Genomic DNA, 25790 nt, shown 5'->3' with positions numbered 1-25790 from the left:
AATCGGTCTGAATCCTTTCTCCAAAATGAAACTAAAGGAGTGGGTATGAAAAGAAAAATGCTTCAGTACTCTACACACTTGCTGAAGGCTTCTGTTTTTTCTACAACCCAACAGCTCCACTGAAACTTCTCTGTGTTCTTCAGAGCACGCTTGCACTGAATGGTATTACTTCAATAGGGAGATAGAGTATTAACTGACGGAGGAAGTAGGTGCCACTTAATAAACCTAGATTCTGAACCACGGAAGGGAAGGGAAACGTGCCTTCCAAAAATACTCGCCCCCCACAGTTCCCAGCGCTTTACGTGCCCTGTCACGTGTCCAGAGTTTGTACAAAGCTTGTTCCAGCTCTTGGTGACTAGAGGAATTACTTCGTGGCACCCACAAAATAGCTTGAAGTCATCGGTCACTGCATGTGAGGCATTTGTCTTCCGCACCTGTCATTCTGTGCCATGACATAAAATGTCCAAAATCGCCTTAAATTCCAGGTACCTCAAAAAGACTGTGAAGAGATTGGTGCTTGCCTTGGTAGTGGCAGAGAAGCAAGGTGCGGGTAGGCAGTGCCAAACCAGAAATTATTGTCTGGGGCAGGGAGGGAGGAGATGTGGTTCCCCCACCCCAGCCCTAGGCTAGGGTGGGGGGAACCGCATCTCCCTCCCTGCCCCAGACCCCTTCAGAGTCACTGTTCCTCCTCGAGAGGTACTGGTGCTGCTGGAGGCAGCGCGGCTGGGATGCAATGGCCTTCATGCGTTCCACTGCTGCCTTGTGCCATAGCAATGAGTGTACTGTTGCTGTAGTAATGAGTATGACATCAGAACAGATGCAGTCGTCTGGCTTGTGAGGAGTTGCAGTTAGAAATGTGTGTACGTCAGTTCTGACTTGCAGTTTGGTGCATGGATGACAGAAATGGTGATCAGAGGGTAAACCCTTCCATCTTGGTGATGCTCAAATGTTGAAACCTATCCGGTTGACAGATTTCAGTCTGCTTTAGGTAATTTCTGCAAGGCCTCACTGGCAAAAATTCTTCGTAGTATTGTACCAAATGTAAGGACTTAAAAGCAGGTAGATTTTAAGATATGTATGTCTTGTGACTAAAATCTATTTTGCAAGGCCTTTATGATATGTAAAACATTGTGAAAATCTTCCAGTTAGTACATAGAGATCTAAAATTTACAGCGACCAAAGGCGCTCAAGGCAGACTTTTCCAGTTGGTCGGTGAAGTGATCGCTCAAGTCCTTGCCTCAAGTCTTTACCTCCCTTGAAAACCAATTTATCTGTTAAAGAATTCAGGCAAAACTTGTAGGTTATCTCCAGAATTTCTTGCCCTGAGAACATATTGCTGTTTGGAGTCGTTTCCTGCGTTATGCTTAGTCAGACCTTAGTGCTTGCACGAAGGACATGACGACAGCGGGTTTTGCTTCGGCACAGAGTGCGGAGCTCCCCTCTTGTTTGCCAGCTGTTTGCTGAAATACATTTTAGGAAGTAAGGACACTGTTACCGAAGGTTCTCTTGCTCAGCTACCTGTTGTAGCAGGTCACAGTCTGTGTTTCTCACGTTTTGTTGTTGTTTTAATAGTAAATAAAACTGTTACGGAGCACCACGGTGGACCTTAGGAAAGGCTGGGTGTCCTAATAAGAACTTCATTTTTTTTCAGGGCTCTTTGACCCTACAATGAGGCTCATGGTACAGCACTTGGGGATTACAAGTTCATTTCTTCTGAGCAGAAATGCTCAACAAAGTTCAGCAGAGGGTTGGGTACCAATATTAAAATAAGTTTCTCCTTATTTGAGCTAGAGGACAGTGGGGCCAACCACTCTGAATCTGTGATTACCATGAAACCTGGCACAGCTTGGTGTTACGCTCTCTCTCTTGCCTCCTGGTTCAGAGCTTACACTGCTGACAGTTAGAGGAATCATTAAAGTTCATCAGGACGTTTTCCTATCGATAATAGGCTTTTTGAAATCATGCCAGGGTTAAGGCATTGGGATCCTGAATTCAGGAGTACTGGATCTGCTGCTCTCTCTGGAAGGAAACTACTCTGTGTTTTGGCTTTTGGAACCTTAGGAGCTGAAGTGCTGGTGCCCCTGTTCTAGCGAAAGGCTCCCACCATGGTGTGCTGTACAGTCTGGATTTTGGATGGCAGCAGCAAAGAAAAGTAGCTTTCATTGTCCTAGGAATTGCAACAATCAATTGAACTTGATGGATTTCCAAATGTAATGAGGAAGGAGCAGAAAAAAGACATGGGTAAATTCTGTGTGATGAATGAGGGGGAACTGTGTTCAGTTTTGAAATAAAATGCATCTAGAATGTGCTACTGATAGCCCACATGCATAAACACTGTTAGTATAGCATTCATGGGCAATTGCATGTCTTGCCGATGAGTTTTTTCCAGGTATTTTGCATTCATTTATAGCTAACTATGAAATGTTCATTTATTGCTGTTCTTAATTTGTATTTGGAGGTCTTAATTTGACAGTAGAAGCTTTGGCAAGTAGATAATTTCAGATGGTCTTCTGCCTGTGCGTAAATTGAACTTTTATCAGGATTTGCTTTATAGTGAGTGCACCCTAAAGAAAGAGTGACCTTGCATTTCAGATCTGTTTGGGTCTTTCTGATGCCTCATTATGTAGTGATCTTGGTTAAACGTTCTTTATTTTCAACAAAGCAAGCCTTATCTAGGAAACGTCTTGAGTAAGTCATACTGGACAGTGAAAAGTGATTTCAGACAAAGATTTGGTTTTGTCCTAGGAAATCATATAAAACATTGTATTTTTAAAAAATTAAGAAAAAAAGAACTGGTGAATAAAACTCCATCCAAAGAATGGCTGGTCCAAGGAGGAGCAGATGTAATTGTATCAGAGGAGCGTTCAGTATCCTTAGCAGCAGCTGTGTGAAGAGGAGACAGAGACACGCGTTCTTTCATACCAAGGTGCTGTTTCAATGGGGTGATGAGGAAGAGGAGGGTGCGGGGCAGAGAATGTTCGGCTTTACACTGCACAGGGTTCTCCTGAGTTGAACCATTAGCCAAGCTTTTCATTATTAGTGCTTTAAAATACACAAGTATGGTTTCCAAGTGTATTTCACTATGTCATTTTTTTCTTACCTACTTATGACTGGTTGTAAATTATATTGTTGAGTTGCCTTTCTGTATTAGAAAAAAACATAGTCCATAATTGTTTTTAAATAAAAAAAAACCCTTTTTTTTTTTTAAGGAGAGGCCTTTTCAAGTACCGTTCCTCTAGTTTTTCCTGAAGCAGTATTTAAAAAGCTGTTGTATTTAAAAGGCTTCTGTTGCAAAGTAGAAGTTACATAAAAAGGTGTGTAGAGTGATTTCTGAAATGATAACGGTGATAGTCTCTCCTGCAAAGTGCCACCGAGGGTTGTGCTCTACTTGCTAAAGCGCTCCCCAGCATTCTTGCTTTGCTTTTGCTGGCCCCTGTGGCGGCCAGTTTTGTGCGCTGGAAGTCTGTGGGAAACCTCCCACCTGGATATCTCGGTGATTCCTTTGGTGGGAAATGGACCTGGCAGCACAGAACTCGCCCCGCTCATTTGGAGTAATTTTATTTTAGTTTTTAGGTGTTTGTTGTGGTTGCTCAGAAGATGGATCACCTCACACAGACCACAGTATGAATTTCACTAGCGGTAAACATCAGAAAGCAATTAAACCTCTACTGATGCACAGCATGCCCGAGGCAGTAGATCTGGGAGATGTTTTCCATTTAGAAGATCCACAACTTGTTCTTCCACCTGGAAACTCAGTCCTGCCAGTTACAGAGTCCCACAGTGATATTTTTATGGAACCAGAAAATGATTTTCAAACGCCAATGGAAATAATTGGTAAGGAGACAGCTGCTTTTCCATCAAAATCAGTGGAATTGTATGAACTGCCTCAGAAATCTAGAACTACTGCAGAGTCCGAATGGCCCTGGATGCCTGAATGCCCTTCACCCATGGAGATCGAGACTTCAGGATCTGTGGGATTTCTGGAGAACTCTGTTACAGCTGCTCTGCTACCAGAGCGGGACGGTGACGTGTGTGAGCAAAGAGCAAACGTTTCCAATTCTAGAATGCACTGGTGAAAAATTAAGGAAAAAAACCTTCATGTGCCCTGAAGTAGGTATGGCCATAATAACAATAACCATATCCACAATATTTTGTCCTGTCATTAATGTACCGTGAAACTTCTGAAGTTATCCTAAGGTTCCTTTGTGCAGTGGTTGAAGTTGGGTAGTAGAATTAAAGCTTCAAAATCGTCATTGTTATGGATAGAGCTGGGTCCTGCTTACTTCATGAAATCCTGTGGCAGATCCGTGCTGAATCTATACACCCAGGCAACTACAACTAAGGGCCTTGAAAAGTTTAGATGATTAAGGATGACGAAGTCCATCTCACTGTCCCAATTATTGCTGTCTCTCAGGATCTTAAAAGAAGCACTGGTTGATGGGGTTGGAAAGGCAAGGCTTCTGGGAAAAGCCACCCCCTCCTTCAGACTTCCTGGGGTTTTTCTAGGGAAACGGGAGCACAGATTCAGCTAGATATGGAAATACTTCTTTTCTTTTTTTTTTATTAAGGGTAATGCAGGGGATGATGTGGTGGTGTGTGCATGACTGGGATATTCTCGTTGCCTTCTCTCCCAGGTTGAGGCATTTGAGAGTGAGACTATAAAGGCAGTGTGCTGACTGTTGCTCATTTTCTTCAGGTTCTTCAGTGGATGAGCTAGAGAGTTTGCCATGCTAATCCCGTCTGGAGTTAATAATTTAAATGCATTTTCTATGTTTTAGCAATTTGGAACAATATACTTGACTTTAGTCATTTTCTAAAATGTAGATATTAGTTTTGGTTAGAGCTTATATATGTTGAGGCAGATCTGGAAATGAAGCATTAAGGAATTAGAAATACACCTCTTGGTCCCATGGTGTTCTGTCCGTGTGGTCATAAAAGGTACCTGGCATTTGACAGTGCCCTGAGAGAAGGAGAGGCTTTTTTTATTTTTCTACTGTAAGTTGTGCAAATATGTACGCATACAGCATCTTCATTCCCAAGAGCTCCCAGCTGACAGAGGAACTATTATTTCCAGCACTCCAGCTAAAGATGCCAGGCTCCATTCCTGAAGCACCGCTGTGCAAAGTGAAAAGGGACCAAGTTCAAATGCAGTGGGGCCAGTCCTTGTAACCACCCGCCGTGGAGCCCCGTCAGCCCCTTCTGTTCTGCTTGAGAGGAGAGCACGAGATACGTTATCTGACAGAATGACCAAGCGGGATTTCAGCAACTCCAGGGCCAGGATGTTACAAAAATGCTCTGGGAAGCTAAGCCAAATGTTGAGGCTATTGGACAAGGCAAATCCCTAAGGGGGGTCATGCTAGCTCAGTGCAGACATTCTTTGCAGGTGCTGACTTAGACTCTTAATTCTGTCAGCATGTCCTAGTGCACACTGGTGACCAGGTGCACCATTTCAGTCTGAAATTGGCTCCAGAGCAGCAGATTGTAACATTAATTGAATGGAGTAATGAGAATTAAGAGTTTTCTTCCTACTCAGTTCTCCATTAGTCTCCTGTGCTTTTCCTCCAGTCTGCTTTTCAGCGAGCAATAAGAAAGCAAGACAAACCCTATAAACACCTGTGATTCCCATGCATTTTTGGCCCATGCAGGCCAAAAATTATTTCCAGGCTTTCTTTTTTCTGAAAAAGGAGATAGTAGATCTGTTCTGTATCCTCATGCCACTTTTGCCTGGCTGAAGAGGTGAATTTTGGGACCCATGGAATATTGATACCTCCAGATAGAAACAGGGCGCATCTGTACCGTCTTGTTCCCTGAACGCTGCTGTCACCCTGAAGTCCTGTTATACCTGTAGGATCCCACAGACCCTAGCCAAAGTGAGAGAGCTCCGTAATTTTAAACTGAAGAGCTTTCAAATTTGGGCTGCTGGTAACAAGGCCGTTCCAGTGTGAGTCTAGGCTGAGCACAAACGCTTCACCTGGAGCTTTTTGGTCTCTACTGAGCATATGTATCGAGCTTACTGCATGGTCACTGTGTACGCTCCTGAGGTAAACGGGCTTTGAAAGGTTTGCAAAAACTGGCTAACCAGTCAGAGAAGCAGCTTATTGGAAGAACTCAGCTTAGTCCTCACTCTGTTTACTAAGCCCCCGTTCAGCTTTTATGCTGTCTGCTCTGCCTGTCTAAACAGCTGTGTAACCATAATATTTAACAGAAAAGGCTGAAACTGCAAACAAGTGGCTGAGTGATGCATTGTATTCCTCAAGTGATGCTAATGCATTCCTGGATGTTCAGTTGGCATAAAATCCACTGGAAGTAGCAACTAAAATAAGCAGTATTCATACCCAGAAGCCATGCACATATCCAGGCAAGAACTCCACATGTCAGAAAGCAGGCGGCTTTCGTTAAATAGGCTCCCAAAGTTCGGCAAAACATTAAAGTAAAATTAAAGCGGGGCAGAACATATGTAAGAGAAGTCTCCAGAGTAATCTTTGTCCTTCACCTGACAGGATTAGATCACATCGCACATCGGAAATGGCGGTGCCTTTGGTGCATGCATGTATGTGTGGGGATACCGGAGCTGCTTTATTCAAATACTTTGCTGTGTCACAGCCTGCAGAGCATACTGAGAAATCGGTCCAGCAGCCAGACTGCAGCTCATCGGGCGGGTGGGATGATGTGTGTCAGCCTTCGGTTTGACTCCACATCCCGCTTTCTTCAGATGATGCAATTACTGATGAAACTGAGCTAAGAGGAGGAAAGTACAGAGGCTATTTAAAAAAACCAAAACATATTGGTCACATATAACCAGGGTTTTAGGAAAGGGAGCCTGCAGATTCACAGTCTGATCACCTTCCTTGCCTCCTCAGTATCCTAATTACAAGACCCCAGTCTTGTACCTAAGGAAGTGGCTGAGGGAACGGAGGCAGCCAAAATGCCTTACTCTTACAGCCTCAAAAGAAAGAAGGGGATGTGGACGCTCCAGGGATATTACTATAAAATAATTCATCTTCAGAACAGCATCAGCCTGTCAAAAAAATCTATGGGTGACTAAAGAGCTGTATTTCAAGTAAGGCAAAATATTTCCTCTCCAGTATTCGTGAACGAACTTGGAAGTAAAACAGCAATAGTTCAGCCAGTCTTTAAAAATGGAATTCCCTCTCCAAATGCCAGCATGGCTTCCTGGGTTATTAATACTCTGCTACAGCAAGATGTTTCGTTCTATTTTTGTTTTGGGAAAATTCAGTACCTTCCATCTTCCCTGGCCAACTGTGATGTTCTAAAGGCAGATTAAAGAAAACCAGCATTACACCTACATTTTGCAAATGGGGAAGCAAGGTTTAAAAAGGGCTGAAGTGATTTTTTCCAAGGTCAATGACTCCGTGCATCAAGACACAAAGAAATGTCTAGAATCAAAGCTGTGTTTTCTAACCTCCAGTTCAGGTCTCCAGATGACACTGCCCCTTATATGCAAGAGAAAACTAGGAATCTTAACGACTCCTTATGGTTTCTGTACCACGTAATATCCAGTATTTTGGACATGGTTCCTTGGGGAGTATTCAGAACGGCTGCCTCTGAATATAGCACTTCTGTACTCAGACTGGAGACACCAAGGACATCTCTTTGTCCCCCACACCCTTCTGTCGTGCGTCACAGGGAGAAGACTTCATGAGGATAAGAACGGGATGTTGTTATGTGGAAACAGCTGTGAGTACAGGAATTTAAAGGCTGTCTTCGTTCTCTTTTTTTATTTTTGTGAAGAATTAACAGCCATATATTAACAATAATAGGTGCCGTAGCACTTTTCGAGGTAAGCTGTGGGAATGAGGAGGCTGCAGCAGCAGTTGTAGTTTCGCCATACTTCCAGTCATATACTGCACCGTATGTACAAGTACATATGAAGTAAAGGATAAAGCCAATTTCTGTTCTGCAAAACAGCTGCAAACTGTACTTTTAATGTCTTTGCTCACAGCTTGATTTTAACAGGAAGTGGAGTCTAAAAGATTTCCTACACTGCTCATAGGCAGAAACACGCAGTGTGAGACGAGACCTTGCAGTTTCTGCAGCATCTTGTTTCTAGCTTCCCACAGCACTCTCAGGCTTGACTGAAATGTTCCTGATCAGTGTTCGGTGGTGGGTTGACCCAAATGGCCAACTGGCTGCAGACCTTCATTCTCTGTCTATCTGCACTTGCTTCATCTGATGAACTTAATTTGGATTAAGTATCTTGTTTTGATTGTTCCCTATTGCAAATGAAGTAAAAAACCCTTTCACCACAATACAATCCCATCTTGCATTTAAAAAAAAAATGTTTCATGTGTGAAAGACACGATTCCTAATGTCTAAATAGCACAAGCAATACTGGTGTTGGGCTTCACTGCCATACAGCAAGTCCAAGAGTACTTGAGGATTAAAATTTAGAGACAGGCATTGCCCTCCAAAGACGACTCATAGTAAGAAAGGTGTGTGCTTCTGTCAAGCCCTCTGCCAAAATTAACAGAAAAATCTCTGCTCGTTCTGATCCTGCCTGGAGGTGCCCTGTGAACAATCTGTCTTTGACAGGCAGCTGGGGGATCAGCAGCAGGAGCAGGTGAGCACCTACAGCCACAGAGCCAGCGGGGACAGGTGGTGGCTGTCAGGAGGCAGGGTGACACGGGGCTGAGAGTAAAGGGAGAAAAAAAGCACTCGAAAGTGTCGCCTGGGCTCTTCGGGCAGGTAGAAACCTGCTCTTATGGAAGGGCTGTGGCTTTAAGGAAAAAGCCTGATCTTGCTTCATCTTGGCCTTCAGCGATCAGGAGCTCATTCAGGTTTTTTTTTCCTAAAAGTTCACCTTCTCCTGTCCCCATGCAGAAAAAGTATTATTTGTTGATTGCTTCAGTTTCAGCCCCCAAACGCCAGCTGGAGCACCCAGATGGCTGCAGAGCTGCACGTGGAGAGCCAAAAGCCCCAGTTCGTCCCATACCGTTTGCGTATCTTATGGTGTGAGGTTTGGCTGGAACAAGATATCTGTGAGTCAAACACAGTTTGCTGTGAATCAGTTCCCTGCTCACAGCTCACAGATGCAATCAGCAGCTAAATGATAATAGTTTCCATTGACTAATAGGAGGTATTCAAGATTATTTATTAATAATTCAAGATTAACATAAACTGCCACCTAAATCTGCTCCAAAGATGGCAGTCCGGGCTGCTCTGCAGGCAAGAAGTGAGACATGGCCCTTCCCTGATGGACATGCAGCCTCGGGCAGCGTCTCCTCCAGCTTTGGTGTCTGCTCTGCGAGAGCTGAGCTCTGCTGGCCCCAGCCCCGCAGCTTTAAGGTTTTTTTTCGTCTTGGGCAAATGAGTTTTCTACAGTTTTTCCTCCAGCACATTTCATGGCAGACAATCATCTAGTACGTTTTGTCTCTGTATGTAGAAGTAAACTGTATTTCAAATGGGGGGGGGGATTATTTATTTAAAGAACGACAGAGATGCATGTGTGATTTATTAGATGGGAAGTTACAACGTAGAGGCTGAACTGATCTGCCGAGGGAGGCTTTCACAGCACTGGCCTCCTGGGGGTACCCTGTGAAGCAGTGAGACAGCGGGCACCCGTGGGTAAGAGGAGAAGGAGGGATGACGCCTTTCAAAACGAGAGAAGTGTGTGACCTGCGTTCTCGTCTGGCCACAAAACCTGGACTCGGGAAATGAGAGCTACCTGGGGCTGGCACAAGGTCTGTGCAGGGTCAAGGGCTTTTTCCAAGAGTGACAAGGAGAGCCAAGACACCGAGCAGCAGTACAGTAAATGATTGTAATAAATGCTTCAGTGAGCATTTCTGTGCCTCTGTAACCCTCCGGCCACCCTCCTTGTTCATACTGCACCAACCGGGTATGGCTGAAAGCCGCCCTGCCTTGGCGATGGCATTATGTGTGTGCTTTGGAAAGTGGAAACCCAAAATCGTCCTTGGAAATCTGTTGTCTGACTGTACCTCCGCTGCCTAACCCCTGCCCAGCTGGGTGCTGGCAGCAGGTTCATTGTGCAAGCCTTGGCCTGGTCTCAACCTTACAGTCACCATTTCATCTGTAATCCCTTGCAGACCAACAGTTTGCTTGAGCCCCAGATGCCAGGGCCTTGTTGCTAACCTCTGTTGCCCATAAAGCATCAGTAGATAATTTTGAGCAGGCTTTTGTGGGAGAAATGACTCCAAGCCATGTGTTTGGATTAAGGATGGTGATTGCATGCACTCATTCAACTCAGCTGGCACTGCAGGCACTAACGCAGCGCTTCTAGCTCCCGTCTCAGTGGTGGGAGGTGCTGGGGGATGTCGGATGAGACTTTTGGCTGCTCCGATTTGTTTTGAAGGCAGCTGGAGAATCCAAAGAGGGGGAATAACCTTCAGGCGGTCCTGGCCTGGGGCGAGAAGGTAAGGAGGTGGAAAAAGAGGTGTCTGGGAAGAAAAGAGGTGTATGTAAGAAAAGAGGCAAGGCTGTAGCTCCGCTGGTGCAGAAGTGGGGTGGAAGGCTTGTGAAGTTTGTGAGCTGTTCCCAGTGCAGCTGCGCTCACTGTCACCTCCCCAGGGACTTGCTCCTGTGCCTTTTCAGAGCAACAACCCCCTGCTGGCTCCAGAGTGAAATGCTTGTTTTACTGAGGCTTTTATACTCATTTAAAAATTAATCATCTAAACCAATAGTATCTTCTGCATTGTGTAGGAAGATGCAAGAAAGCCAGATAGGAAGGAAATAATGGGAAGAAGAGGAATTTGATTTGAAAAAGTAAAAAGAATTAGTTCCTCTTTTTCCTATGAAAAGGAGGAGAAGAAGAGGAATGGAGATGTGGCCTTTAAAGGGTCAAATCAGCTCTACTTCTTTGTGAAAAACGGGCCTGAGTCATAGTTCTCCAGTAAATCTGAAAAAATACTATTCCTTGTATTTAAAAATAGCAAAATTGTTCCTTTTCTTAGTGAGTGATGGCCAGTAAGGGTGACGGTATCTTAAGTCCTCCAAATCACACGTGGTGGATTGTGAGTGATTAAGAGAGATGCTTAGAAAGCATTGTGTGTCCAACCGCAACCCTCCACCCAGCAGGTGGGAGATCGTCTGCTGCAGCAAATGGCAGGAGGAAACATCTCTGAATATCCTGGCTGCCTCTGGAGGGGGTAGATGTTTTTCCTTTTGACTATTGACTAGCTTCTGTCAGCCTGAAGGTCACATGAATGAAATGGGGCTACAGACTATAAATTGGTGAGAGCGGAGAGGGAGCGTTGCAGCTCTGGCCACCAGGCCTTGCAAACTCAACTGTAGGTGCGTCTGCATGTCTGTGTATATGCATCCTTTATGTATATACACTGAGAGAAATGTAATCATTAAAGGACTCAAACTGCTGTGCTATTTTGTGCAATATTTCTGCTGTAGAACTCCACACAGTCAGCTCTGGTGAACCCATCACAAAGAACAGTCTGGAGCCCCCAGCAGTGGCACAAGGTGCTTTCACAGGAGCACTTTACTCTCTCTTTCCTTGCTTCACTCCCATCTTTTTCAAAAGAGCAAAGTCTCCAGGCTGAGGGAGATGAGCAGGGCATGTGTGGGAGGTGGGGGCGGAGGTGGGGCAGCCAGGGGCCCAAGCCTATAAAGCTGGAGGAGGGTGAATGTGCTGGGAGCAGGATGGCCTCAGCTGTGAAGAAGCAGCGGTGGAGGAAGAGGCGTGGGGCTGGGCAGCCCATGGAAGGTACAGGGAGAAGGGAGCACCCTGTAGCAGAGCCCTGTTACAGGGCATGTACGGGCACTGAATACCAGGGTGGGAGGGCTGGGACAGAGGGCTGACTCTCAGCATGGCTTTGTGTTTGTCCCTCTCTAGTCTGGTTTGATGTCTTGAGTACAAATACCTCTTTGAGGGTTCAGAAAACTTGTAGTGCCTTGAAAAGAAAAAAAAAATCTGCTTTACAGAGTACAAGCTTCTTAAAAAATTATATTTTTCTCATGCTGTGTGAAGGACCAGTGAATCAAGTCATTGTTTTGGTAGAAGACAGTAGCTGCTTCTTGTTTGTTTTTAAACAGAAGCTGCCTTTGAGAACTTAACACAGACTTGGTGAAGGACTGACCAACCTTTCTGTCATAAAGGGAGTCACCATGTCTGGGCAATTTATCTATGAGAAGATTTTTCTCTAATGTACTTTCCTACCCTCTGCCTGTTTTAGTAGATGCTCAGAAAATGAAGGATTCTGTTAAAAGCCCAGACTGCATAGAAAGACTGGCACGTAAATACATGGTAACTTTTTTCTAATTGCTGCTTCTTTATCTCCCTATTAAAGTATAATTTAGGAAGTGTTAGTTGCTTTGTCATAAGCCTCATCGTGCAGCTAGCTGTGCTGGAAAAGAGTGCATAAAAAACATGTGTGAATGAATTAATTCAAATGGTGTCACCTGAAAAGAAACAAAAAGGGAGGAAGATGTTCCACTCCTGTGCTACCACCTGGGGAATAAGGGGGCTGTTCGTTTGTAAGGTCCCTGTAGCAACAGCTTCAGAAAAAATGAGGATGTAGTTTTAGTCATTTATCTGCAGATACAGTTCTGAGATGTAGGCCCACCAGAAGCAAAGAAACAAACAAAACCTCAGTGCAAATCAAAAAACATTTTGTAAAGTTATTTACAGACCTGGAATTACTGTTCCTAGCAAATGCAAGGCATGTTCTGGATAGCTTCCCATTGTATTTTTTGGGGGGGAGGGTGGGACGAGTTCTATTTTTCCCTTATGTCTCACTTGCACAACCCAACCAGCACCACAAATGTGGGACACTTGGAAGGACAAGCTGGCTTCAGATGGGAAAGCTTTGGAGAAACGCAGCATCTGCAGTTTGTACTAAACTTCAGCTTCAACCCGAAGCTGCGGTAACTTCTGCTTTGAGTAGCGTTTCTTTCCCTCCCTCCTCTGCAGCAGAAGTGCATGGTAGAGTCAAGTTCGGGGTCCGAGTCTGAATCCAGCGCGGAGGTAAGAACCAACTCTCTGAAGCATTTTGGTGATGATGAGATTCCCTGATGGGTGTCCAACTCTTTTTTTTCAGTCTCAGTAGGGAGAGTATAAGGCATGGTTGCTGGGGTGGTTGGTTTTGTGACTGTAAAAGGAAAGGGGAAAAAAACCCCATCAACCCCAAACCCAACGCTATTCTATCCATCAGGCTGTTCCTTACAACTGCTACTAATTTTAGCGAGACTGATTCTGGGGGGATGAGGCAGGAAAGTGCCGGTGTTTTAGGCAGACAAATGTAGCATAAGCACTTCTCTGCTAAGAAGTGCTTAAAGCTGAACTGGGCTGTTTCTGGTGGTTAACTTTCAGCAGCTCTGGTCCAGCAGGATTTCTACAGCTCTGGGTGGAGAACCTCTACCTTCTACCTACTCTAATTTTGGATGAGATTAAGAGAGCAGCTCTGTTACTGTGGCAGTTACTTAAGAATATTGGTAACTTCCTGAACATTGTTCTGTTTAATGTTGATGAAAAAAGGCCTGATTCCAGAGTGGAGAACTAAATACTTAATTTCTGAGTCAAAGTCTTCAGAACTGATGGTTGCTGCTAGTCCATGCAAATCACTGTGCTCCGTGGCTTAGAGAAGCTGTCTGGCGGGAACCTGCCACCACTTTACCTTCCAGAAAGCACAGGGGAAAGCTGGAGTTGTCCATGGTCTCCTTCTGGGAGAAACAAGGCTGGAAGCCCAGCTGCCTGGCTGGACTCTGATGGCTGGGCTGGGTGGAAGAGGGGCTTGCAAAGGTGCCAGCCTGGACAAAGAGCTGGTTGCTCGCACTGAGGGTGCCGCAGCAGGTGCCAGGCCAGGGCTGGGGGATTTCTGGGCTCTCTAGAGAAGCAGAAGCTGCTTTTTCCTCATTGCCCAGCACTACCCACTGGCTTTGTGGGGATGTCTCTTGTGTCCTTGAACTAGCACAAGAATGCACAGTTGCAAATAGGCTTGGACTTCAGCTCCTCCACTAAAGCCCTTGGGTTCCTGTTGTGAGGAGTCCAGATTTGCCAAGCCCTGCTTTGCATCAGCTGTGCTCAGACTCTCCTCCTTCCCCACTGAAAGCGGGCACAGCAGTGACTGGCAACTTGTTCTCTGAGCAGCTGTGATGGATCCTTCTAAAGGAGCAGTTTTCTTGCAGTAGGCTTTTTTCCCTTTGTGTGACCGCTTTGTACCTGTGGTTCGCTTTTAAAAGGGAGTCTCGCTATATGATTGGGTGGTTTTTGGTGTTTTTTTCTGTTTTTTTTTAACAGACCAATTAGAAGCACTGTTTCAGAATGATGTGCTTCTCAAGCACAACTTCATGAAGAAAGTTTTTGGTCCAGGTCTGGACAACTCTGTGTTTAACCACATGGGGAAAAGAAGCCTGAAACTTCAGTGTTACAGTAGCAATATTGAGACTGATTAAAAGGACTCAGTTTGACTGTGTTAGTTACAGAACTCTCCAAGGGACAGCAAATTAATCATCCAACTAATAAGGAAGAATTTCAGATCATCCCTATGTAAAAGAAGAAAAGGAGACCTGAGTGGGAGGGAAGCTCTCTAAGTTATATCTTGGCTACTATTAGTTAAATGGTGATTTGGTTTACTTTTCTGGTGGTGAGGTATACAATTACTCATTGTTCTCTTTATAGCAATGTTTTAAGTGCAGTAAGTCTTACCATAGCTCTCCTCAGTCCCTCTACTTCAGGCTAACTTTACCAGGCCTTTAGAAGTTAGACTGAGATACACTTTTTACTATCTTTTAGCAAGGGGAAAATCTGGCTTCCTCTTCTCTAGGATTTTTACTTACTCTGGTCTTACTTGGATCGATAATTCATAGGAAGGTGCTTTATAAACCTATGTTGACTTCTCTTAAATAGGTCATGCCTAGCCCACTTGCTGGAGGACTCAGGAAAGCAAGGGACTCCAGGGGACTGCAAGTAGGTTTGACTATTATGCAGCAGCCTTGTTCTCAGTCTAGCATCCAAAAATTAAAATATAGGTGGGAATGTGTGGATAAATGGAAAAACTTCCATAGTAAGTCTGTGACTTATGTTGTAAGTGGTTTGTAAAGCCCACTGTATATTGCCTCTTGTGTTTTTTTTTTTTAATGGACAAATAAGCATCCACCATATTTAGGGAGACCTTTATTTTAGTTTTTAGATCCTTATGATGGTGATTCAGAAGATGCATCTATTCACTCTGACTGTAGCTTGAATTCTTTAAATAGTGTGAAAGTTGCACCATGGGCAAACAGTGCCCCAAAAGCAATGGCTTTGGAGAATGCTGATACTTCAGAAGATGGAGAGCCCTTCCCTAAACCTCCAGACTGGCTCTGCCCAGAAACAAAAGTCAGTGAAATTCAGACAGTACATGACTGTAAAGCACCTCTGGAACTTCCTAGCCAAGAGAAGGATTTCCTGAGAAGCCTGTTGCAATCCTCTGAACTGACCAGAACCACAGAAGCATTTACAGCCATGTGGCTGACACCTGACCATTCCTCACTGATCAGTATTAACCCTTCAGCCTCTCCAGATCTCCTTGCAAGCCCAGGTAACAGTGTTCCACAACGCATACTAGCAGCTGACTCTGATGGCACAATGGCCAAACAGCCTCTAATTAAAAGAAAACAAGGGATTTCCATTCCAGAGGGTGCTAGTGAGAAACTAAGAAGAAAGAAATTCCGTGCAACTTAATCTGAGGTATGAATAAATCATTGGACAAACTGTTTGTTCTGAAGAATGACTGTGGTAGAGATTTCTTTGGCAGATGGTACCTGAAATGAACAAGCTTTAAACAATCTAGCTCAAGCCTGTTACAAATGCAGCTGCACTGTGTACTGCAGGCTTTGAGATCCACCTGAAAAGACAGAATCCACTACACAAGTTTGTGTGGCAATTTAAGTGAAAACGAGCTAGGCATGTCCACAGAATCGGAGCTAAGCTTTATGCCTGGGTGCTGCTTTGGTGCCTGGGTCCTCTTGAAGCACCAGCCCACCTCCTGTGTCTAGTACCTGGAGGCACCTGCTCAGTTTTGTATGTCTGACCTACTGTATGAGAGGAGGGAAATAGTTGTATGGTGAATGATCTTACAGGTTTGACTACGAACAACAGAATTGCATTAAGTTGAACTGAGTGCAACTAAAGGCAATCTAGCTTCTGTTGCTTTGTGTGTTTTGTGTGGTTTTTTTTTTTCCTTCCTCTTCAAAGAGGAAGAAGTTGACTTGTGCTACTAATGTATCTGGTCGTGCCTGTTTTGAACTATGTTTTAGGTATACAGTCTCAGTATACCTGCCAGTTTAGAATTTACAGTGTGAAGCTGGACACGTGAGCTGAAAGCACTCTTCTTCCTTAGTGAGAACAATCACTTATAAGCTGCAGAAATAGTGCACACAGATGGGACGCCAGTTAGATTAGCAAAAACTGCATCTCTGATCTCCCCCTCCTGTATGGTAACTTCTTTTTATCACCTTTAGAATTGGGGTAGTCCATTTATGTGGAAGGGGAACCACAATCTATAGAAGTATAATGATGGCTTGAAATATGTTGGTACCAACTACTTGTGAAAACATTCATTCTGTATGACTGACAGATTTTTAATTTGCCATTTCATAAGGTGGAAAGCCACTCAAAATACTGTTTAACTTCTAGCCTTGCACCCTTCCACTAACACCTGCATATTTATTTTTTTTAAAGCAACTTTGCTTTCTCCCTTATCCCTAGTCTGGAGACACAGAGATGGTTTTAATCAGCTTGGAAACAAAGCTGTTTGTTTGAATCTTATTGTTCTAACAGAAGCCTTTGCTGTAAGACACAAGCTACTGTGCTTGCCCTCCGACTTGGCCCAGCAGCAAAAAATGCTGCAGGTGGGGCCATTTACAGTGAACACAGTCCTCAACTCCTTGAAGACAGCTGTGAAGTTAACTGCAGAAAAAAAACTCCTTGCAGCTACAGATTTGTGTACTGCAACTAGACCACAGATTGCTCTAGAACTAAGACTTGTGAAAAGCTTCAAAAATATGACACTGTGATGTAGCCAAGCCCTTCAGCCCCATGGCAGGGAAGTCATACCCTTTTAAGTCCTAGCTCTCTGCTGAATGGTCTTCAACCACCTCATCTGAGGCTAAATAAAACTGAACTACTGACCTTCAAACTGCAGCCAAGAACCCTAAACCCCATCTAGTGAGGGTTTCACTTAAACTGGTTGTTTAAAACAGCATACTGAAATAAATAATCCACAAACAATCAGGGGAGAAATAAGTTGCAGGGTAAGCCACCTGGGACAGTATTCACTCAGACATTCAAAGTCTGCTTATTCAGTATGAGAATGCAACTGTGGGTTAACTTCTGAACTGAAAATGCACATTTTGTTAATCCAGGCCTAATGGAGAAGTTAACATATAAAGAGCTGAATAGTTTGGGAAGCTCTAGCTTACTTCAAGCATATTTGAGACCATCTTGATCTCATTAGTACTTGCTAATACATGGAACTGGTTTAACTAACTGAAGATTTTTATAGTAGCTGTAAGCTGGTACCACAGCCCAGGTGCTGAGCTATGCACAAAAAGCAGTAGCTGAAAGGTGCATGTTCAGCTGAGCTGCCACTAGCTAGAACTTATATGTATTTTAGCTAGTATTTCATGCTACAACTGGTATCCAGAGCACACCGCTATCAGTAGGAGGTCTGCTTCCTTACTGTACAACATATTTCAAATGATCCTGGAGAAAGTGACAGTATAAATTCCAGATACTAATGTTCTGGTGATGGAAAGGAAAGCAACTCATAGAAGCTGAAACACAAGGACATTATGTTATGGTTAAAACCAGTCTTCGATGATATATGTAGTTCCCACCTCTGTTTATCAAAATTGGATCAGAACTACAAGAAGCAAAGATTACATGATACACTGCTCTGGAATTCATTCTTTATAAGGGAATAAAACCAGACAGGACAGTTCAACCCACACAGATTAACTATAGGAGCTACAAAACAGTATGAAGAGGGTAGACACAGCAAGAATTCTGTATTTTAGTAATTAGTAGGCATCAACTGAAACAAGCATGTGAGGCAGGCTAGGTAACAAATTTTCCTCTCAGCACAGGCCTGTGCTGTAGAACCACTTATCACAGAAAAAATATTAGAGTTGATGCAGATTCAGAAAGTCACTGCTTTCATAGGAGAAATCACTGGAAGGAAGGAGCTCCTGAGATTTCTGTTTTGAGATTGAAAAGCCTGTATTCTTCACATGCATCTTTGAACACTTGATATTAACCACTGTTAATTAAGAGAGGACAGTTGTTCTGACAGGTTGGTCAGAAGGGCAGAAATGCTTACTCAATGAACTTAGGATCAGAGAAAGCAAACCATTACAGCAACCCAAGCAATTAGCAAGAACTCTCAGCTCCCCTAATTTGGTAACAGTTGGTGACATGCAAGTCTCCAAGATAAGACTGTAACTCTTTGTTTAAGCATTTAATACTATTCTCCAGGGCTTAATGAGACATGAAACTGGAGCCTTATTTCACCATAAAAGCAGCTTAAGAAAGAGGAAGCCCTATGGGTCAATAGGATGAGAAAGCCTTGTTTAGGATACTCTAGCTTCGGAATGCATCTCAGCAGCTGTGTAAAAGCAGGTTACTTTAAGCAAGAGACAGTTCATTGCAAATAATTCATGCAATGGCATCAGATGTCATAGCAGATAACGTCAGGCTTTGTGTCTTACTGCACTGAAGACTTACATTCTAAGGTTCTTGTTACTGGAGGTTAGCTGAACCAGCTGCTGAGCGAGCTGTGTGAAGGTCAACAATATGCTTTCGATACTGACTTATTACTTGTTATTCTCTGAAAAGATCATAGGTACAGTTTTTCCAGACCAAAAAAAAATTGTAAGAATTATATTTCCAGAAATAGTCAAAAGTCTTGCTATAGATTTTATTTCATATAACATGATCCATCAAATGTCATATCTACCAATAACCATCTTAAAAATCTCATCCATTTTTCCTTTGAAGAAAACTAGCCTACCAGCTTTCCAATGCACTGCCCCCTTTTTTTCTAGTCGACACAAATCCATCTGACAACCTAACCTAACCAGGTTACAAAAGTACAGGTGAATCCTACACAGAAGACTGACAATTACTACAGCGTTACCAGTCACAACAAATCTTTTTTCACTCAGTGCAGAGAACTGCAACACCACGTTCGTAGAAGCTACGAGGGTCTTCCTTGGTAGCTATTTCAAAGTCAACCGTGAAAATCAGATCAGCACGAGTGAAGTTCAGATAAACCGGTAAAGTAACCTGGGGAAAAAAATGAATATAGAAGGAGAGTTATGTAAGGTAGCTGAAGAGCATAAAAAGTTTCTATAATACTATATGGTATTTATGAGATGTGAATTTAGTCTCAGATAACTCAACACCCAAAATAAGAGGAAAAAAACCAGGCCTCACAAATTCACCTAAAGCACAGCCTTCTTTATAGGTATACATTTAAGTTTTGGCCTGAACAGCATTAGCATTTTTGGATGCCTCTCCTTGTTCTTATCTAACTACAAAGGAAAGACATAGATAACACTAGGTCTGTTTGCTGCTAGCCCAGAATTTAGGTACCAACTGACACTGAGAATATTAGAAAAGAACAATGTGATTTGTGGTGCCCGATAAAAGTATCCGTAAAGCTTCAGGAAAAAAATTACTAGGTACATCTAATTACGAGAGTTCTTTTTAAAATTCTTTTGATCGATACTTACAACATTGGCTTTTTTATCAGCATTTGTCTGCTTGATCCAGCGAAGCTGTGTAATGGGCAGTACAGTTGAAATAGCATTCGAAAGTGACAGCTTGTTGTTACTGCATGTAGCTCCCTGAAGCTTCAGGCCTGTAAATTGAAATACAATTTAGGGTTCTAAGAGCTTTCATACATCCAAAGATTGTCTCCCTATGTATCATTTAAAGACTAAGTCCACTAAATGAGACAGAAGTATTTCATGCTGCAAAATAAAGAGGTTGTAGCAGATACACTATCCAACACCGCTTAAATATATACTGACCTGACTCTTGAGATTTATTAGCATTGTAAGTACTTCCCTACTAACTAATACCAAACTAATCTTTAAACAACTTCAGAAAGTGTGTATTAACTTCTGCAATATGATCTTCTTCATTTGATACAGCCCATTTAATACCAGAAGCTTCCGAAAGTCTCAGAGCAAGGACTTCCTTCTTTCTGGTAAGTTTACCTGTCACTCCAAAACTGCACGCATCCAGTACTGCATTCTGTGTAGTTGTAACATTGACCTCAAGGCAGAGTTCTTCAAGGGACCAACTGTTTGCTTGGGCAACATACTGTCTTGTAGCAGTAATATATGCCTCTGGTACAAACAGGCCACCAAGGCACACGTGGATGTTCTATGTGAGGGGGGAAAATTTTGAAAAAAGGATATCAGCTGCAATATTAATCAATTATCATCATAAATATTACTTCAGCAATCTATCTACATTAATATTTTCCTGCTGCTACTGGAACACTGTGTAACTGCTAAACTGTTTTTTGCTCTAAAGCTATGGCTTCTGTCATTCTAAAATACTAACTTTCCCTCTAATCTGTATGAACAGTTAGCCGCTAAGCCCCACCATTCTGAGATCAGGAGATTTTACAGTATTTACAAGCACATTTCAGAGAACATTGACTGAAGTTGTTTTGCCTGAGGAACTATTTAGAAGTCTTGCTGTGAAGACTCCATGAAGTAGTTATACAGCTCCACCTGAATTAGGTATAACCTCTAGAAAAAGTCAGCACAAGATACCTTTAGTTCTTTTGCTCCACCAGAAGCAGCTGCCTGGGAAATATTCTGCAGCTGTTTAATGCGCTCACTGAAGTCGGACACCCACTGAATAACAGTCATACCAGCTGGCACTGTGTAATGAGACCAGCTACGAGGCAGAATACCTATGAAGAATGGGATTAGAATTAAGTTTTGTTTGCATACAAGTTGGAATAACACACTATTTTGACACTTCACTTTTTCTCCCAATAGCCATTTAAGACTTGGACCAGGATATCAGCCTCTATCTTAAAAGGCTCCTCAGTAAAAAAGCACTTTCAAAGACTATAAAGAAAATGGCCTCCAGGTCTAGTATTTGTTTAAAATGCCATCCAGTTACAGAAACACTTCAACGGCAACTTCAGTTACACACAGCTATATACTGCAGTAACAGATCTTCAAGTTTTCATGAATATTTGAGTTCTTTAGAAAAAATTGAAGAGGTCAAGTATCTGTGTTTTAGGAAATGCTTTTGTTCAAAGCAGACAGCAGATCTTCATGTATTACTAGAAGTAGGATGTCTGTGAAAATTCCACATTTATGTACAATCTTGAAACAGAAGTTTAGAGAACTTGAATATTTTCTAGGAGATTTTATAGGAGCAGTATTATTCACTTTGTGGTATAAATAACTTTGTTCCATCACAATTCAGAGACTGAAAGAATTGAGAAAGACTTCAGCTTAGAAATTAAGCTGCTGATATAAACTCTACAAAAAAAGCCCAATATTAGCTACTTCAACTTGAAATCCCAAACCAAACCAATTGGAATTTTATGCTCGACTCAAAAGTATTGCTTGTGTCAAATGGTAAAGTCAATCCCAATTTTCCTGCAATTTTTTTTTTTAAGCTGCTGAGCATAATAGCCTCCAACATACAGAGTGCAAGAGGCACAGAGAGTACTGGGAGATGCTAATTTGAACTACCATACCTTTCACCAGTTCATTTATAAGTGTACGCAAATAGTTGGTTTGTTTCTTTTTTCCTTCACACACTTGAACCACATCTGCAAGGTCCTGACGAACATCCTGAAGCAGCTTAGCTCCCATTTTCACCTCTCTCTCAAAGAATCGGAACAAAGGATCCTGATTATCAAAACAGTGAAAGTAAGTTGCAGATCAAAGTTAAAGATTCTTGCTGGAAAACTGCTACAAAAAGCAACCCCCAAATCCTGGATGGACTGACCAGTGACACTGTGACTACAAGCATTAAACATGAAGATGCAGTCTATGGTGCAGAAAGTGATTGCAGAGACTGTTTTACAACCAATCTCCTCTCCCTTGGAGAGCCAAGGAAGTAGAAGTCTTAGTTGAACAATTAATGCAGACTGCCTGCTGCAGCTCCTTCCAATCAACTCTGGATTTCTTTTAATCAGCAACAAAAGGTTCCCCTACTATCGCAGAGTAAGCCTTTAGAAGCAGTTAGGCAATCATGGGCATATTCAACTAGGGCGCTTATTCCCGAGTTAGAGCTTAGGGTACTACTGTCCAGATCTCAAAAGTTTCCTCCAGCTCTTGCAATTTCTGTTCCCAGTTAGCAGAAGCTGCTGCTGTATCTCTCCTCGCTAAGCATCACTAAATTTTAGCAGTAATTAACGTGCACTGGCTCTAAAGGCAATATCACAAGTCAGTGTGCTGTAAGTACAACAGGAAGCACTTGTTTCTTGCTACCTGATCACAGAGAAGCTTCAGAAGTGGTACCCTTGACAGACAGTTTACCATTGTATTTCTTCAAATAATCCCCAGAATATATAAACCAATTTTTAAGAGCATTTCAAGAAACCCAGCAGGGCATTACATAGCTATGGCTGTCAGAATCAACATAAATAGAGGTTCCACTGTCTTCCGCAACAGTTTAATCGGTACTTGCAAATCACAATGCACTTGTTCCAATGTACCAGAACTTGTGCACTTCCTATGCCTATGTTAGACAAAACTTAGTTCTTACCTTAATGTTTTCCACAGTTCGCTTCAGATGGTTTAGAGTTTGTGGGATAAGGTGAAGCCAGTTAGAGGCTGTGGTATGCAGTGTTCTCATCCAGGCTGGGCGACCATCTGATGTAGAATCAGTTCTTGTCTTCTTCTCAGTTTCTGCATAAGCTAGATCATCCTCATCCTCCAGCATCTGCATTTTCAGCATTTTACTGATCATATCTATGCCTAAAACAGAAGATATGCTCTTAGTCAGAGAAGCAGTAGCAACAAGGTGAAAACATTCTACTACATGCAAGAACTAGCACTTTTCTTTTTCCCTAGTCTAGACCTAAGATACAGAACTGCCTAGCTGTAGGTGGCTCCAGAGCTGACAATAAAGCTTTCCAGAATCAAGATGGGACCTTGACATCTGGATGGTTGAATGTTTAATTCATAAGCTTCTGGTCAGTTTTTGGACTGCTCAAGTGTTTTACCTTGCAGAAATTAAACCAACTATGTTGAGGGAGGAGGGGAAAGCTAGCAACTCTTCAGCAGCAGGATTTATATTTCTCTTCTGCTTTTTAGTTAAAATGGTGGCCTGGTAATCTATGCAAGACTAAAGTTCTGTGTCCTGGTTTCAGCTGGGATAGAGTTAATTTTCTTCCTAGTAGCTAATATAGTGCTGTGTTTTGGATTCAGTATGAGAATAATGTTGGTAACACACTGATGTTTTAGTTGTTGCTGAATAATGTTTACACTAGCCAAGGACTTTTCAGCTTCCCAAGCTCTGCCAGGTGCACAAGAAGCTGGGAGGGGGCACAGCCAAGACAGTTGATCCAAACTGGCCAAAGGGCATATGACGACATGCTCAGTATATAAACTGGGGCGAGCTGTCTGGGGGCCAGCAATCGCTGCTTGGGGACTGGCTGGGCGGGTGGGTGGTGAGCGGCTGCATCACATTTTTCCCCCCCCTGGGTTTTGTTCCTCTCTGTCTCTCTCTTTTGTTGTTTTCCTTTTTGTTACAATTTATTATTATTATCGTTATATATATTTTTTTCTTTTTCCCAATTATTAAACTGTTCTTATCTCAACCCGCAACTTTTCTTACTTTTGCACTTCTGATTCTCTCCCTCATCCCACCAGGAGGGAGGGTGAGCAAGTGGCTGTGTGGGGCTTAGTTGCTGACTGAAGCTAACCCACGACATTCTGATTTTACCTTGCGTGGTGAGAAGAACTTTCTCTGCATTATTTGGCAGGCCCAGCCATGATGGTGTTTGTGTATCTGGCAGCATCTCAACCCACTGGACAAATTCTTCACGCCTGCAAGTCAGAGTTTTAATATTCATTAGAAAGCTTCCCCTATTAGAATGGCAAGGTAATTCTTTGCCTGACAATGAATGTTTACACAGCTAAATTCCAGCACAGAGATACAGGTTAGGGTTGCTTTTTAATTTTAAAAAAGAGAAGTTGTACATAGAGATCAGGATAAGGAAAAAATGATACCTGATTCCATCTGGCATCTGAATATCTTTGTGTCCATCAACTCTGCAAGCCAGTTTGAATTCACTATCAAAACTTAAAGTAGTGAACAGACGTTCCAAGAAAGTGTTTAACAAACGTTGATCAAATTCATTATCGATGCGACCTCCATAGATGGACTGTGCCATCAGTGTCTTTAATGCAGACCAGGGGATTTTATCAGGTGAGATGTTTTGCCGGCCCTTTAGATAAAATGCAATGTAATTAGCAGGAAACAATCCTTTTCACCTCTCCTCTGATAGAGGAATCAAATTCAAGAACTAAGTTAAACTGCCACCAGGTTATTTGAGCCTACTCTTCTAACTTACTAAATGTTTCCAGAACAGACTGCCTCACTGAAGATCTTAAGTAATCTAAGTATTACCTATACTTAAGTTCACAAAACTACTTGCCTTTGCTGTATCATCCAGCCATGTATCTACGGTGTCACAGGCAGATCTCAGATCAGATTCTCCAAATTCATACTTCTTGGACCAACCCAATGGAGCATAGCGCAAACGCTCTTGGATAATGGCATGGAACCAGGCAAGGAGGAAATATAAACGAGCACGCTCATTTGGAGACTAGGAAGTGGAGAGAAAAAACCAAATACACTTATTACGCAAGGGAACTGATAATCAAAGCTTGCTAAAAGGCTAGAGAAGATCAGATTTAATGCTAGATTGCTACCAAAACTGAATACATGCTACCAACAGAAGGAGCAACTACTACTTTACTTCTGCGAGAACAAAACATTCTATGTACATCTTAGAAGCTGAAATTTTATCATCTTTTTCTAAGGTAAGATTTTAACAAACACATTCTGGCATTTCCTTTCACCCACACAAGCTGTAACCTTACCTTGCACATTCTAGAAACTGGAATGCTACTGAAAGTCCTCAGCATGTTTGCCTTCACACCAGGAGGAGGTTCAAACACGAAGATTCGGCCAGCACGTAACAAATTCACTGGCACCTAGAAGAGAAAAGATATAAACTCAAGCCCAACTCCTTTAGCCTCCACTAAATTAAATCCCTCTAACAGCACAGTTTGCATCAGATTCAAAACCTCACTGTGAGCACAGTGATGTCCCATCTTTCTTTGGGAGAGTAGGGGAAGCAGCAAAAGGAATGGGATGAAGTTTTCAGCTACAATTAAGTCATCAGAAACCAAGGCTAGTAACTACCCTGACAAGCATGTATTCTCCTCCTCCTTTAATGCAGAAAGACAGTAATGAGAAAACCTTCCCTGGGTAGCACTCTTGGCTCTGCAAGCCAGTTATTCTACCAGAGCATGAAATTTCAGATCAATGTTACCTTTGGATTAATCTCCATGGTAAGGAAGAGTCTGAAGCAAGCATGGGGTTGTAGGGAATGTAGCTTCTTTTCTAGTTGCATGAGCCAGCCAGGAGCCAGGTGAACATTCTTCAGCATTACCCATCTGTGAAGTTTTGAAAAAGAACAAGTGTTTTTCCGTGTACAGCTCATGGATCCTGACTACAATCACCATGAAGAGTAACAGAATATGATATTAATGCTACAGGTTTTCCTCCCTCTTTAAAACCTGTCTTCTACATAGAATCAGTT

The 25790-nt window shown here is 42.7% G+C and overlaps 1 protein-coding gene across 1 annotated transcript in view; it reads right to left on the bottom strand.

Moving 5' to 3' along the window:
- Positions 1 to 18868: 18868 nt before the first annotated feature.
- DYNC1H1 (dynein cytoplasmic 1 heavy chain 1) overlaps positions 18869 to 25790 on the bottom strand; it is a 46995-nt gene continuing 40073 nt past the window's right edge. Inside the window, exons 68-78 of the mRNA XM_072865616.1 lie at positions 25521 to 25644; positions 25066 to 25179; positions 24618 to 24788; positions 24190 to 24407; positions 23903 to 24006; positions 22721 to 22932; positions 21705 to 21858; positions 20758 to 20900; positions 20191 to 20359; positions 19702 to 19829; positions 18869 to 19252 (exon numbers count right to left, since the gene is read on the bottom strand). Coding sequence (XP_072721717.1) covers positions 19124 to 19252; positions 19702 to 19829; positions 20191 to 20359; positions 20758 to 20900; positions 21705 to 21858; positions 22721 to 22932; positions 23903 to 24006; positions 24190 to 24407; positions 24618 to 24788; positions 25066 to 25179; positions 25521 to 25644 — 1666 coding nt within the window. The 3' untranslated portion in view covers positions 18869 to 19123. The remainder of the gene's footprint in view (positions 19253 to 19701; positions 19830 to 20190; positions 20360 to 20757; positions 20901 to 21704; positions 21859 to 22720; positions 22933 to 23902; positions 24007 to 24189; positions 24408 to 24617; positions 24789 to 25065; positions 25180 to 25520; positions 25645 to 25790) is intronic.

Source organism: Ciconia boyciana, chromosome 6, assembly GCF_034638445.1.
Source record: "Ciconia boyciana chromosome 6, ASM3463844v1, whole genome shotgun sequence".
Lineage (NCBI taxonomy): Eukaryota > Metazoa > Chordata > Aves > Ciconiiformes > Ciconiidae > Ciconia > Ciconia boyciana.
This window is presented reverse-complemented; position numbering and strand designations above follow the sequence as displayed.